Here is a 15,951-nt window from a genome sequence, read left to right as displayed (position 1 = left end):
AGTCATGGGGATCTCACATTTTTAAACCCTCCCCTGCAGTTTCTGTGGCTCAGCTCTTCTGGCCAATTGCCTAACCTGCTGGAGTTCTAGGGGAGGAGAAAAGATTGAGAGAAGTGGTGTCTCCTCCTGGTGCCTCCCTCTCGCCCCTGAAATTCAGTCCAGCCAATTCAGTGATGGGGCTTCCCAGGGCAGAAGAGTGGAGGTAAGCTCGATAAACCACAGGGCCTGGCTGAGTGGGGAGGCAGAGCACTCAGCAGCAGAGCCTGGTGGGAAGATCTTCCTTCCTGAGGGCCTGAGAGCCACGCTGATAACATCTTTTCTACCTCCACAGTCACAGAGCACAATAGGGAGAAGGGGTACTGGTTCTGAACAGAATGGGTTCCCTTCATAGAGCCAATGTTTCAGAAAATACTGCTTTTTGTTCTTTAAACTGTTTTCTTACTCTCCACCCCCAGTTTTTTTTTTTAGTCTATAAAATACAAGATAAATTTTACCGTTGTTTGTTGTCTGTTTTTATCTGCAGCAGGCTAATTTTTAAAACATGAAATATAGTAGTATATGAAGAGATGGATTTTCTTTCTTTCTTTTTTTTTATTACAGATCCCTACTCTGTTAAAAGAAATGTGGCAAGAACCCTAAATAGTCAACCTGTGTTTGAATATATACTTCATTGTTTAAGGACAACATACAAGTATTTTGCTCTTCCACACAAAATTACAAAATCCAACCTTCCAAAGCCTCTGAATGCAATTACATGTATTTCAGAACATTCTAAAGAAGTAATAAATCATGATCCAGATATACAAACAAAAGATGATAAGCTCAAAAACTCAGTTTTGGCCCAAGGTCCTGGTGCTACCAGTTCAGCTGCAAATACCTGTAAGGTACAGCCACTTACTCTTAAAGAGACTGCTGAAAGCTTTGGAAGCCCACCAAAAGAAGAAATGGGAAATGAACACATCAGTGTCCACCCTGAAAACTCAGACTGTATCCGAGCAGATGTTAACTCTGATGATTACAAGGATGATAAAGTACACCATCCAGAAACAGGAAGGAAAAATGAGAAAGAGAAAGTTGGAAGGAAGGGCAAGCATCTGTTGACTGTTGATCAGAAACGTGGAGAGCGTGTTGTCTGTGGCAGCACACGTAATAATGAGTCAGAGAGCACTTTGGATTTAGAAGGCTTCCAAAATCCCACAGCTAAAGAGTGTGAGGGACTTGCCACTTTAGATCACAAGGCTGATCTTGACGGAGAAAGTACAGAAGGTACTGAGGAGCTAGAAGACTCTCTAAACCACTTTACCCACTCAGTACAGGGCCAGACATCAGAAATGATTCCCTCTGATGAAGAGGAGGAGGACGACGAAGAAGAGGAGGAGGAAGAAGAACCTAGTATCACGATTAACCAAAGGGAAGATGAAGATGGCATAGCTAATGAAGATGAGTTAGACAACACCTACACTGGGTCAGGGGATGAGGACGCCCTATCTGAAGAGGATGATGAGTTAGGCGAGCCTGCTAAGTGTGAAGACGTGAAAGAATGTGGAAAACATGTAGAAGGAGCTCTCCTAGTAGAACTTAATAAAATAAGTCTTAAGGAAGAAAATGTATGTGAAGAAAATTCACCTGTGGATCAGTCTGATTTTTTTTATGAATTCAGTAAACTTATCTTCACCAAAGGCAAGGTAATCAGTACCACCACTAGTCATAGAACTAGGAGACTTTAAGGAATTTGAATGCATTTAATTTCAATTTTTATATACCAGGAGTTTTCCTATTTTGGTAGTGTTGAACAAGTTGGCCTTTCATTCTGATATGACTGCTCGGTCTACTTTTCTCCTTAAGACTCATGGGAATTAGCAGAGGAAGGGAATGCTATTAGTAGTGAAAATAACCTCCATGTTCTCCTAATGATACTATAGGATGTCCCCATCTCTCAGATCATTTGAGTGGACGCATGTTATATTTTCATTTCCTTTGGAAAGTGAATAGGAGACTGTGTACTTTTAAAACATGATTCCAGACTCCTTTATTTGGCAAATAAAGTGTTAAGTCTTGTTTTGCTTTGCCATATTCTGCAGTCTCCTACGGTAGTGTGCAGCTTATGCAAACGAGAGGGTCATCTAAAGAAGGACTGTCCTGAAGACTTCAAAAGAATCCAACTAGAACCTCTGCCACCGTTAACACCCAAGTTTTTAAATATCTTAGATCAAGTCTGTATCCAGTGTTACAGTAAGTTATTCACATTTCTTTTGATTTGTCAAAATACTAAATTGACATTTACTGGAGTCTTTAGAATCACTATCCTATTTAGGTCTCTAAACATTAATAGGGACCAAGTCTATTCCATTCTCCATTGTATCCTCAAGTGTTCCATGTCATGTCTGTTCTGTTTGGGACATGCAATAAATGTCAAAGAAAAATGAGGAGAGATGCAGGGAGGATCTTTTTTATTTAAAATTTTTTTTTTTTTTTTAATTTTGAGACAGGATCTCACTCTGTCACCCAGGCTGGAGTGTAGAGAGCAATCATGAGTCACTGAAGCCTCGACCTCCCAGACTAAAGCAATCCTCTCACCTCAGCCTCCTTAGTAGCTGGGAGCACAGATGCATGCCACTATGCCTGACTAAATTTTTCATTATTTGTAGAGACACAGTTTGCCTGTGTTACCCAGGCTAGTCTTGAACTCCTGGGCTCAGGCAAATGGAGGATCTTTTATTTTTCTTTTAATATCAAGTGTCTTCTGTACTTCCTTTTATTAACAGCATAGTTGTTGCATCAAGATACATAGCAATCATAGCAGGTTTCCTTTTTTGGAGGGTGATGGAGAGACAGGGTCTTGCTCGATCCCTCAGGCTGGAATGCAGTGGTGCAATATCAGCTCTCCACAGCCTCTAACTCCTGGGTACAAGCAATTCTCCTGCCTCAACCACCCAAGTAGCTGGTATTACAGGCGTGCATCACCACACCCAACTCATTCTTATATTTTTTGTAGATACAGGGTTTCACCATGCTGGCCAGGCTGGTCTCAAACTCCTGACCTCAAGTGATTCATCCACCTCAGTCTCCCAAAGAGCTGGGATTACAGGCTTGAACCATGGCACCTGGCCAGCAGTTTTCTTTTTAAAGCTTAGTATTAAATATTAAATATCTTTCCCCATTTAAATTTTCCATTACTCTGCCAAGAAATTTTTTTTTTTTTTTTTTTTTGAGACGAAGTTTAGCTCTGTCACCCAGGCTGGAGTGTAGTGGTGCGATCTCAGCTCACTGCAACCTCCGCCTCCCGGGTTCAAGCAATTCTCCTGCCTCAGCCTCCTGAGTAGCTGGGATTACAGTCATGCACATCATGCCCAGCTAATTTTTTTTTTTTTTTTTTTTTTTTTTTTAGTGGAGATGGGGTTTCGCCATATTGGCCAGGCAAGTCTCAAACTCCTGACCTCCAGTAATCCGCTCTCCTTGACCTCCCAAAGTGCTGGGATTACAAGCGTGAGCCACCGCGCCCGGCCAAAAATTAAAATTCAAGTTACTTGAAGCCTGGACACACTTCCCTGGCTAGCTGGGCTATGTAAAGGTTGGTGGCGTTATTCTTCCTGCTGTGTAAGCAGATCCAGGCTCCAGAAAGAAGGGACCAGGTTATATAATTGTTTTTGAAAAGTTTGCTACAAAATTGCATGGCCTGTTATAAGCCAGGATACAAAGTAAGGATGAGGGTAAGGGAGGGACATTTTCTTCCAGAAAAAAGATATTTTCTGAAGAGTCTCAGTTCATAATTTTCCCAAAATGGTTGGAAGAGAGGGTAAAATCTCAATATGAATTTCAAAGTACTGTCTCTGTGAGGGGCCGAAAGTTGCCTTGCTGAGGATCTTTTATTAAGTCTTAAAATTAGAGTACTAGCATTTCCCAACTGGCATCCTTTGAAATGTTTTTCTAGATGGCAGTTAATAATATTTCATCACCAGAAGTATACCCAGGCCAAGGAGGGAATAACGCTACACACTCCCTTCTCTCTTAGAATTCCTGGGTTATTTCCAGGACATATTAGCATAATAAAGGTATCTGAGAAATATTATTTCTAAAATTTGAACATAGAATGATTTTTGAGTAACGCTAATTGATAGCCTACATAACAGCCCTTTAAGGAACACGAGTTTGGGGAAGCATTGATGTAGAGAGGCTTAAAGTTTTACAAAAGAAAACATTTAAAGGATAGATGTTCAGCTGCTTAAAATGAAGAAACTTGTTTCACATGGCTTCATCATAAGGTGTTCATCTGTGCCAGAAGACACGTGTTCTTAACCAGTCCTTTTTTTTTTGGAAAATTTTTTTTGGATATTATGAGCTATAAAAAAATCTAGGTTCTCCTTAGGGAAAAAAATACATGCAAATGCTCACAAACTTTTATATTCACACTTTAGTGGGGTGGTGGTCCCTGAAGGCCCTTTCTATAACCCTGGTGTCTTTCAGGAAACCCAGGTGGAGATCCCCTGTTTAAATTACTTTCCATTTCAAGAGCACTTCTTAGATTCTTTAAAAAAGGACATCTTAAATTTTACATTACTGTTACAAGAATTAGCCAGGCATGGTGGTACATACCTATAGTCCCAGCTACTCGGAAGGCTGAGGTGGGAGGATGGCTTGAGCCTGGGAGGCAGAGGTTGCAGTAAGCTAAGATCACACTACCGCACTGCAGCCTGGCTGACAGAACCAGACCTTATCTCAAAAATAAATTAAAAAAACAAACTTTACCTTGTTAATGCTGTCTACTGAGAAGACACAATGATTTAGTATTTTTTAAATTTAAGCTTGTAAGTTTTATTTTCTAAAAAATAAATTTTTTCAGCTTTTTCTAAGAGTGTCAACAGGCTTATTTTGTCAATATGTCTATTTATTTTTAAACAGAGGATTTTTCTCCAACAATTATAGAAGATCAGGCTCGTGAACATATTCGGCAAAACCTAGAAAGTTTCATAAGACAGGACTTTCCAGGTAAATGATGTATTTTTTATTTTTAAGAAAAGTAGTGTAACCTTTCTTCCAAATGAGTTCATGTGTTACAAGCACACTGATTTTGAGAATCAGGGTTTCCATTGTTTTGCAATATACCCAGGATGGTCCTTGGTCTGCCAAATCCTCATTTACCAACAGAAACAGTGTAGGGTTTATTCTAGCAAGTGCCATAAGTGAATTTCATTTAATCCTATGTTTAGAGTCAAAGTTAAGCTTACATTATTAAATGTGTTGAGGTGATCTAACATTTTCCTTGAAATGTCTTTGCATTTAAGAATAAAGGAGCACCTGGTAATCTTTCTTGCCATATACAGCTTGTATGTAAAGGAAGCTCTGAGAGAAAAAGACTTTAGAATAAATGACCAGTTAATCAGAGAACATAAGTATGAGATTAATACAGGATAGTTAAACAACTGGGTGTTTTTGATTCATGAGATGGCCATTTTGATCAAAAATTAAATGTACTCAGGTAATTAGTTATTACTTTTCATATATCCCTAACAGGAACTAAATTGAGCCTGTTTGGCTCCTCCAAAAATGGATTTGGGTTCAAACAGAGTGACCTTGACGTCTGTATGACAATTAATGGACTTGAAACTGCTGAGGTACAGTGACCACATAAAACTTCCATTTGCTGTGGCAGTGTGATTTAACCAATCTAGACTGGCATTACAGCTTGGTATTTTCCAAATTTATCAGGGCATACCATATAGAGTGTGCTGTTTGGCACAGTCTCTGGCCAAATACATGAAGAGGCTTGGAAAGGTTGTGAGGAATGTGAGGAGTAGAAAGGTTATACTTTCACCCTGTAGCAAAAAGTGGATTGGAAAGTGTTGCCTGGGGATTCTACATAGCCAAACCAGCCTCTCCAGTGTCCCATTGGCTTGGCTACTATGCTGACTTGGATCACACACCCACGTAAGGTTATCTGTAAAGTTTATTACCAGACAGGCAGTGTGGTAAATGATAAGAGTACTAACCTTAGAGTCCAGAGGCCTGGATTTGAGACAAACTTGGTTTCATCAGTACCTAAACATGTGGTCTTTGGTAAATAATCGGTAAAGTATAGTATCTGTTCCTCCTGCCTCTGCTGATTTTTGTACACATTATCATGGATCATGTAGGTCACGAGTCAGCAAACGATGGCCCTTGGGCAATTCAGCCCCCCACTGCCTGTTTTTGTAAATAAAGTTTTATTGGGACAGAATCACACCCATTCACATATGTAATGTCTATGGCTGCTTTCACTCTGTAAGTACGGAGTTTAGTAGTTGTAAGAGACCATATGGCGTGCAAAGCAAAACAAGCTTGCCAGGCCCTGGGATATCTGAAGGCATTTATAAAATATAAAACACTATATAAAGGTATAAAGTCTGAGAAGTGCTGAGTCCCTATTCTTTTAAATCCTTAACAGCAGTCCAAATGCTAGATATCCAAATGAATGATGCTGCTGTTGCTGAAGACCTTTTTGTACCTTTTCTTAGTTTCAAGTCTTTCTATTTTGAGGATGTATCTGATTTGGGAAAATAATCAAAAGTGATCTAGCCTGAATTCGAATAAAGTATATAAGCAAGATTGGCTCAACATATGGAATGACCCTATCATACATCCTCAAGGTTTATTTATTTATTTTTTTACATGGCTTGTAAACTAGTTTTGAGGGCATTTCTAAAGTAACATTCCAAGTATGTTCTGGGATTTTTATAACCATCAAAAAGGCGTATGTTGAGTCAGCCCAAATGTTTTTAAGAATGATTTATCAAAGACTATTTATATTTGCTGTATGACTTTAGTTATATGCATTATAATTCTGGCTAGTCCTATAGGGAAATAATTTGAGCTTAATCACTCTCCACAGCAATTCCTCAACTCTTAAACTATAGAAGGTCTACTTAGAATAAATGAGCTGGGGCACAGAAGCCTCCTCTCATATATTCTGGGACATGGGGTACGTCCGAGTGATACTATGTGGAGGGGAAGAAATGAAGGTCCTCAACCATGGTTCAGAGACTTTTTTGGAAGCCCTAGGTCCATAGGCTTCCTGACTGATTTTAGCCTTTGTTGCACACCCAAAAACAATTAGGAAGTAGGGTATTTAGTGGGTTTTGTACCCTCAGGATATTTCCTTTGAATACTGACTCGTAATACCCAACTAGAAAGGAAAAATATATATATAGACTGACTTGAAATTAATTACATTATTTCTGAAGGTAATGGAAACTATAGCCAGTTTCAGAACCTGTCTTCCAGTTTTGGTTAAGTTCTTTATGCCTTCTTTGTTGCAGGGATTGGACTGTGTCAGAACTATTGAAGAATTAGCAAGAGTCCTCAGAAAACATTCAGGTACCTCTGTAAATTTTTTCTAAAAATATTTCTGACTTTTTAATTAGTGTTTTCTATAGTCTTCCCTCGGTATCCATGGGGTATTAGTTCCAGGCCCACCCATCGCCCCTCACCCTCCCTTCCCCAGCAGATAAAAAAAAATCCTTAGATGCTCAAGTTCCTTATCTAAAATGGCATAGTATTTACATATAACCTATATACATCCTTCCATATAGTTTTAGTCATCTCTAGGTTACTTATAATATCTAATACAGTGTAAATATTATGTAAATAGTTGTTATACTGTATTTTTTATTTGTATTTTTTTATTGTTGTATCGTTAGTTTTTTATTAGTTGCTTTTTTCCCTCAAATATTTTTGGTTTGTGTTTGATTGGATATGGGGATGCAGGACCCACAGACATGAAAGGCCAATTGTATTTAGAGTTTACTAATGCCATGAAGCAGTATAGTGGCTCATTCATAGAATAATTGCAATATTAATGTCTAAAATCTCGTATGCTTAAGTATGAAAGACTGAGGAATTGGTGATAATTTATGTGCATATTGTTGCCTAGCTCAGTTTTATTTCAAGACAAAGCCTACACCAGACAGGCAAGAAAGGCTGTAAATCCTTTTCCTTTGTTGGCGTTGTGTAAGTCAAAGTGTAGGAGTTGCTAATGGTGTGAAGTGTCAAGGAAGGCACCCCAGACTGGGCTTGTGGGTTGAATTTGCAGCTGTTCTGCTCAACAAGCTGTATATGACCCTGAACAAGTCCTTCACTTGAAGCGATCTCTTTTTTTAAGAAATGGGATCTTGCTAGGTTGTCCAGGCTAGTCTCTGAACTCCTGGGCTCAAGTGATCCTCCTGCCTTGGCCTCCCAAAGGGCTGGGATTACAGGTGTGAGCCACTACGCTTGGCCTGATCTCTTTTTTTCGTTGATAAATTGAGACATCTGGACTGGGTAATTTCTAGAGTATTTACAGCTATAAAATGTATAGATTTTGTAAACCATGCACAGAATTGAAATGCTGTTAACATATTCTTTCGTTGTCATGGCAGCTATGGATACTGTTAACAGTGAAAATCTTCTTTTAAAATATAGTTCAGCAAACTTCTGTGCTAACAGCTGAAAATGAAAGTGAACAATGTATGGCCCCTGTCCTGAGGAAGTTAAAATCCATGGTCTGTCCATGAAAAGTTTTTGTACATTTCGGTTAGGAACAGACTTTAAGTCACAGCATGAACATGCACATACACCTAGACACACATATATATATACCTTGAGTGCCACTTTTCTTTGAAATTTTTTCCCCAGGAGTTAATAAAGTGCATACCATGTTGTTTAAATAACAGGAGGAAAAAAATCAATTTTGGTTTATTCCCAATAAAAATTAACCTAAAGTATACAGAAATTGGGTTAGGCTTTGTTTTTTTAAATGTACATTGATTTGTTCACAGAGGGCAGAACAATATAAAAAAAAAAGAAAAAAAAGTGCATTGATATACTTTTCTTTAGTCATTGAAGTAAACATTTCCCTTAACTTGGGAATTCCGCCTCTAAAGATGATGTATTTTGTTTTGTTTTGTTTTGTTTTGAAGGTTGTGCAAGGAAACTAAAGTACTAAGTTAGCATGACTATTAATTTTTTAGTACTGAGCTAGATTTTACTTTGTGTTTTGAAATAATTTAATTTCACATTTAAAGGAAAGCAGTAAAAGTTGCATAAAGAGTTCCACATATAGCTTTTATTCAGATCCACCAATTAACATTTTCCATATTTGATTCATCATTCCATCTTTTGCTTGCTCTCAATTTCTTCCTGTACCATTTGAGATTAAGCTGTAGACATTATGTCCTTTCCCCTGAATACCTCAGTATATGTTTCCTAAGAAGGAACGATGTTAAAAACAGATCATTTTTAGATTAGAAATGACTTAGGCACACAGATGATTTATAGTAATAATGGAATGCAGATTGCCTGGAACAAGAATTTTGTAACATCTAGAGGGCTGTGTTTAAAACTTCGTATCTTTAAAACAGTCTCCCCAGGTATTTTATTGGGTGCCTCCTATGTGCACAGCACTGTGTTGGGCACTTAGGGATGGTGGAAAAGTAAAAAAATCTGTATGTTTTTCTTTTGAAAGCTTCCATATCTTAAGAGGTAAGGTAATCTTCCAAACTATGTAACAATGTAAGGTAATATTCAATTAAATAACTTCTAAGAAGAGAGAATGTGGGAAAGAGTTGCACAGGGGAGGTTGATGGAAGAGATGGAGGTTGCTATAATCTCAGATGATGGTGAATGTGATTTGAAAAGGATGGGAAAAGAAATTATTTCTAAGTGCATAGATGTGAATGTGAGACTGTGGGATATTTTGGAGAGCAGTGAGAAGATTGGTACATTTGGAGATTTTCAAATGGGAAATACTAGGAGATAAGATGAAGTCTATAGATATTTGGAAGCACTGAAGTTTCTTCAGGAGGGAAAGGACCCAATAAAAGCATAACATAAGATTTTTAGGCAGCTGGTGTGGTATTTTAGGGAAAGTATAATCTAGACGACAGGGCAGCAGGACCTCAGCCAGGGTGCCACTGGTGCTAACAGGAAAAAGATATGAGAGATTCCAAGTGGGAAAATTTCCTAGATTTGGTACCTGCAAGTAGGAAGTAAGGATTGAGGTCACTATCTGAGTATTTGAGAACCAGGAATGTTTGCAGAGAACACCTGTGTGAAAGTGTTTAGTTTGCCATGAGCATATAATCTCCAAGACTTAACATTCTAGAAAGCAATTAGAAATATGGGGTTGCCAGTCAGAATTGAAGATGAAAATAAAACAGTTTTTTTGCATTGAAAGCCTTGAAGAAAAAGAGAGAGATTGAGAGAAAGAGACTAGACAGAAATTAAGAAAAGAGACTGAAAAGGAACTGGGAAGATATGCTGTGAATAAATCCGAGACTTTGAAGTGTTGTAATGATCAACAGTGTCAAATTCCAGAATGGGAAGGATGTGAAGAAAAGGGCCTCTGTCTAATTTAGAGGCAAAATAGCAAAGTACTAGGTGGAGGTCCTGGAATCAGACTCTGATTTTAAATTCTATCTCCCCCTTGCTGGCTGTGCAATCCCAGAAAGTCACTCAGCTTCATAACAAGCACTCAGTTCCTCATCTCTAAAGTGGAAATAACAATTCTATGGCATTTAAGAAAGATAATACGTAAAGTGCAAAGCCTAGCATATTCTAAGTATTCAGTAAAGTGAGCTTCCTTGCCCCCTTTCTCCATCAGATTAAGTTTCATTTCCTCTGTCTGGCACACAGATTTTTTCCTGAAATGTCTTCTACCTACTTATTTTGTCCTGTGTTCTATGATATGATCACTATGTATCTGCTTTTTAGGAACCACCATTTAGCTCTCTCAGAAGAAACTCAAACTCTGACATCTCAGAATGAGCTTATCTTTCACTTTACCGCTTCCCTTCTGCAGCAACCAACTCCATTAATCTGCCCTTCCTTCCGAATCCTCTTTCATGGTTGTTGATACTGGCATCCTTGGAATCAACAAAATGGGTGAAATGATAATTAGCCTGACCCACACTAGGTTCAGTATAAGTTGGGAGTCAATCTTACCTAGATTTGAATTCCAGCTCCACAATTTACCAGCTGCATATTCCTAAGCTAGCGAATCTTTCTGGGTCTCTGTTTCCTCATCTGTAAGATGAGGGTGATAAACCTAAGGAGGTAATGTTTGTAAAGGACTCTTCACATATCCCTATCATGCATTAGGTGCTCAGGAAGTGATAGCTCTTACTCCGAAAGCCCAGATCCTCTCTTACTACCCTTAGCTTCCCATCCAGTTACAGATGCTCTCAAACATGCCTTGCTTCTTCTGTGTATTCCCATGCCACCATGAAAGTTCACACCCAGTTATTTTTCATAAGTAGTCACCCTGCCTCTATTCCTGGTGCCTCCAGTCTGTCCACTGCCAGGGGTGTTATCTAACTAGATGTGGTCAGTGCTTCCTCCCACCTTAGAGCAGTTCATTGGCTCCTCTTTGATTCTAAGGATAATTCTTAGCAAAATGTGTATGTTCTGTAGTTAGACCCTTCCCAGTTTCTCCACCATCTCCTATGCCTCATATTCCATTCCCTCAAGTTCATTCGGTAACCTACACAATTCTCTGGAACTTCCCTGAACATACCATTCTATTTCAGGCATCTACACTTTTTGTGTACAGTTTGCCTTGCCTGGTAAATTCGCTCAACTGTCACTATTTTTGCTGGGTTTTCTCCCTCTTTTTCAAAGCTTAGCTCAGGCAATTTCCTCTCTCCTATTGAAGTTAATTCCTGTTAACTTCATAACTTCTAGCTTTAAGGTGAGTAACTTGTTTGGAGGATAATTGTCCCTTAGGCTGTTCTTCAAATTAGATATAGTCACATGGAGAGAACAGGTGGGAACCACATAGTTCAGACTCTGTAGTAGTTTCCTCTGTTTTGGTATTTGTCTTACTGACAACCACATACACATGCATATACACACATGCCCACGCGTACATGTATGATCCAGTAAGTTCCCAGAGGGGAGTGACTGTTTGATTCTTGTAGTTCTAATATCAATATGTTTAATAAATGTAAACTTTGCCAGACTAATCTTCCCAGACGTTTGTTAATAACAGAATTCTTTGACAAGTCCTAATGAATGCAGTGAAACAGGCCAAAGTTAGGTTTACACCATTTTATATTGAAACATTGACATAAGAGTTACTCATATCCCCAGCTGCTGTATTTAATGATAACATTTTATTTCCCAACTTAGGTCTGAGAAACATCTTACCTATTACAACAGCAAAGGTGCCAATTGTGAAGTTCTTCCATTTGAGAAGTGGTCTGGAAGTAGATATCAGTTTGTATAACACATTGGTAAGATATTTTTCAGGCTTTTTGTTTAGAGAGATTAAGGGAACAAATGTCTCACCTTGCAAAAACCTCAAGTTAAAGAAGTCATTCATTTGATCTTAGTCAATCTTTCAAGAGTTATTATGCTTACTTGCTGTGAACCTGGCAGTGTTCTGAGGCTGAGGATTCTAAGATAATTCAGATATGTTTCAGGGATTTATAAGACCTCTCTGACCCTTTAGGGGTGTTTGTGCAGACAGATCTTATATCTACTGAAAGGGAACTGATTGTTTATTTCACCAGCCCTTATTTTCTAGATGTTCAGACCAAGGACGTATAAAAGCCGTGAGGTCAGATGTTACTTATAATTCTTTATTATTATCTAGTAAGTTAATGAAGATTGTCTTTAGGGAAAAAAACAAAAGGTTAATTTCAGTTGAAATGTTTTCTTCCTAAAATGAATCAGACCGTAAACCTATTTAGAATATTCCAGTTTAAAACTTTTCATCTAGGCTTGCGTGGTGGCTCATGCTTGTAATCCCAGCACTTTGGGAGGCTGATGGGGGAGGATCACTTGAGCCCAGGAGTTCATGACCAGCCTGGGCAACATAGATCCCATCTCCATTATTCAAAACAACAACCAAAAAAAAAAAAACCCTCTACACTTCATTGTTAGTCTTATAGTGTTATTTCCCTTTTAACAGGCCCTTCATAACACAAGGCTTTTATCTGCTTATTCCGCCATTGATCCCAGAGTGAAATATTTGTGCTATACCATGAAAGTATTTACAAAGGTGAGTATGCTTCCTATTGTGACTTGTCAGGAAATTTCATTGCATCTTTAAACATTGTTGAAAACATAAATCTATTTTTTAATGAACTATAGTCATGTGAAATGCTTCATGTAGCTATTTGGGAGACCCTATGAAGAAAGCTAAAATTTTGTTCTGAATTTTATACAATGACCTGATCTTGCACGTAGCCAGCTGTCCACTGCTTTGCTAGGTTGGATTGGTTTTGCCTTTGAAAATGTGATTTTTATATTAGTCTTCAAAATATGCACTTTACTTTTAGTGATAATAGAATGGATGCAAAGTTAGCAGACAACAGACCTTTCCTTTGTTCTTGGTTTTCCTTCCGTCTAGATGTGTGATATTGGTGATGCATCTAGAGGCAGCTTATCATCGTATGCATATACTCTTATGGTGCTATATTTTCTCCAGCAGAGGAATCCACCAGTCATTCCTGTCCTTCAAGAGGTATTAGTGAATGAAATTGTATTTCTTATCTGGAAAAGTAGTGATCTCTGAGCCTTTCTCCTCCTCTAAAATTCTGTGGTTCTGTAGTTAATTTTTTACCTATTTTCCTAGAAGTTTTTGTATCAATGCATTAAGTTTGTAATCCATACTAATAGTTTAAAAATTAATTTCAGATATACAAAGGTGAAAAGAAACCTGAAATATTTGTTGATGGCTGGAATATTTATTTTTTTGATCAAATAGATGAACTGGTACGTATTTTAAGAGTAAAGATTTTCCTATATCCTTGACTAAAAATTAGCTATACTACAGTGTAGATGGTCAACAACTATTTTATTGCTTGTTGTATATATATATGTCTTATGATAGTAAAAAAAAAATAGTGTTTTCAGATGTTTTCTTTGATGTGAAAATATTTTTACTAAGCCAAGTGAATTTCTAGGGCCTATATCCAGTATTTCTTTAATGCCTAATAATTCCAAGTGGTTAAGTAACCTTATTCCAAGTGAATGAATATTTGTTCTGTGGTTTATGTACCCAGAGTTTAGAAAGACTTTCATTGAGCTTAAGAGGTCTATTAACCTACGTATCATCAAGGCTCTTAGAATCTATTTCTGGATCTTCTGACTAACGTGTTCCGAGACTTGACACTGAAAACTCTGAGCTCTTCCTATCTCCAAGTCATAGAGTAGAGATTAATAAACTTACTTAAATTATGTTTTTAAATATGAAAGAAAAGTTGCATAATTGAGCTCTAGTTAATTAGAAATAAATCCAAATTTACTCCCTAAGATACAAATGAATATTGATATGAACACTTCACTAAAAACCATAGTATCCCTTGTTCCCTTCTATTTCTAGCCTACCTATTGGCCAGAATGTGGAAAAAATACAGAATCTGTTGGGCAGTTATGGTTGGGCCTTCTTCGTTTCTACACAGAGGAATTTGATTTTAAAGAACATGTTATTAGCATCAGGAGAAAAAGTCTGCTTACAACTTTTAAGAAACAGTGGACCTCAAAATACATTGTTATTGAAGGTATGAATAAAATTAAACTTGAAGTCGAATAGACTATAGAGCTCGAACTATAAGGACATTGTTCTTCCTCCTTGCAGAGCTCTTCCAGCTGCTTGGGGTGTGCTGTGCCCCAGTCTCATTGTCCATACCAGGCCAACTTTTCTCTTTCCAGCCTTCAGATTTGTTTTTAAATGACTGAAGCGATTTCACCATGACAAATTTTTTGCTATTGTTGGACACATACTGAAGGATAAGGCAGCAGTAGTGATTAGTCGGCTTCAAGAAAGTGGGACTTTTACAACCTTCCTGTTCGGGGGTTTGAAGAGTGCCACTAAGTGAATTTTCAAGATCTTCATTTGCTACTGATGGAGTTCACCTATAAGTAATTGTATATAAATTTTGACATTTATTTTGACCATATGGAAGCCTTTTCTTTTTCTATTTTTTTATTTTTTGAGATGGAGTTTTGCTCTTGTTGCCCAGGGTGGAGTGCAGTAGCGCTATCTCGGCTCACTGCAACCTCCGCCCCCTGAGTTCAAGCAATTCTCCTGCCTCAGCCACCTGAGTAGCTGGGATTACAGGCGCCCACCACCACAACTGGCTAAATTTTTGTACTTTTAATAGAGATGGGGTTTCACCATGTTGGCCAGGCTGGTCTTGAACTCCTGTGACCTCAGGTGATCACCCACCTCAGCCTCCCAAAGTGCTGGGATTACAGACCTGAGCCACTGCGCTTGGCCGCCTTTTCTTTTTCTATTGAATGTGGTGATCTATTGGAGCCATCGATGCTAATAGTTGATTGTTTATTTCCAATTTGTGGGATTCTTATTTTAAGACAAAATGGAATTTAAATGCTTTAGCTGCGAAATGACCTAAGAAATATTTTTTTAATTTTAATAAGATTTTTAAATTTTTATTTTTTAATGTGTTTGTATCACATAAATAATACGTACTATTCTAAGTTGTGGTTTTATTATTTCTGCCTATTGGCAGTATTAAAATACAGTGAACTTTTGTAAAATGAATTTCAGATCACCATGGGTTACAGATATAGTTTTGACTTTTTAAAGATCTCATGTATCAAACACATAGAAGTTTTGACTTACTACTCCTTTTCATTATCACTGCAGTTCTTATCATCATCTGTCACTTACTGAGGTATTACTTTTTTTTTTCTCTTGAGACAGTCTCACTTTGTCTTCCAGGCTGGAGTGCAATGGCGCAATCTTGGCTCACTGCAACCTCCACCTCCCGGGTTCAAGTGATTCTTGTACCTCAGACTCCTGAGTAGCTGGGATTACAGGATGCCGTGCCACCACGCCTGGCTAATTTTTTTGTATTTTTAGTAGAGACGGGGTTTACCATGTTGGCTAGGCTAGTTTCGAATTCCTCACCTCAGGTGATCCGGCCCACTTCAGCCTCCCAAAGTGCTGGGATTACAGGCGTGAGCCACCGT

The 15,951-nt window shown here is 38.1% G+C and overlaps 1 protein-coding gene across 5 annotated transcripts in view; it reads left to right on the top strand.

Moving 5' to 3' along the window:
- The window catches only part of TUT7 (terminal uridylyl transferase 7), a 335,549-nt gene that overhangs the window by 300,304 nt on the left and 19,294 nt on the right, over window positions 1-15,951 (top strand). For all 5 annotated transcript variants that reach the window (XM_058445253.1, XM_058445251.1, XM_032164444.2 and 2 more), the window contains 10 exons: window positions 601-1,685; window positions 2,082-2,232; window positions 4,900-4,986; window positions 5,512-5,612; window positions 7,293-7,350; window positions 12,139-12,242; window positions 12,923-13,012; window positions 13,364-13,477; window positions 13,651-13,728; window positions 14,339-14,516. In XM_058445253.1, coding sequence (XP_058301236.1) covers window positions 601-1,685; window positions 2,082-2,232; window positions 4,900-4,986; window positions 5,512-5,612; window positions 7,293-7,350; window positions 12,139-12,242; window positions 12,923-13,012; window positions 13,364-13,477; window positions 13,651-13,728; window positions 14,339-14,516 — 2,046 coding nt within the window. The remainder of the gene's footprint in view (window positions 1-600; window positions 1,686-2,081; window positions 2,233-4,899; window positions 4,987-5,511; window positions 5,613-7,292; window positions 7,351-12,138; window positions 12,243-12,922; window positions 13,013-13,363; window positions 13,478-13,650; window positions 13,729-14,338; window positions 14,517-15,951) is intronic.

The sequence above is a fragment of the Hylobates moloch genome, unplaced genomic scaffold, assembly GCF_009828535.3.
Source record: "Hylobates moloch isolate HMO894 unplaced genomic scaffold, HMol_V3 SCAFFOLD_10, whole genome shotgun sequence".
Taxonomy (NCBI): domain Eukaryota; kingdom Metazoa; phylum Chordata; class Mammalia; order Primates; family Hylobatidae; genus Hylobates; species Hylobates moloch.
This window is presented reverse-complemented; position numbering and strand designations above follow the sequence as displayed.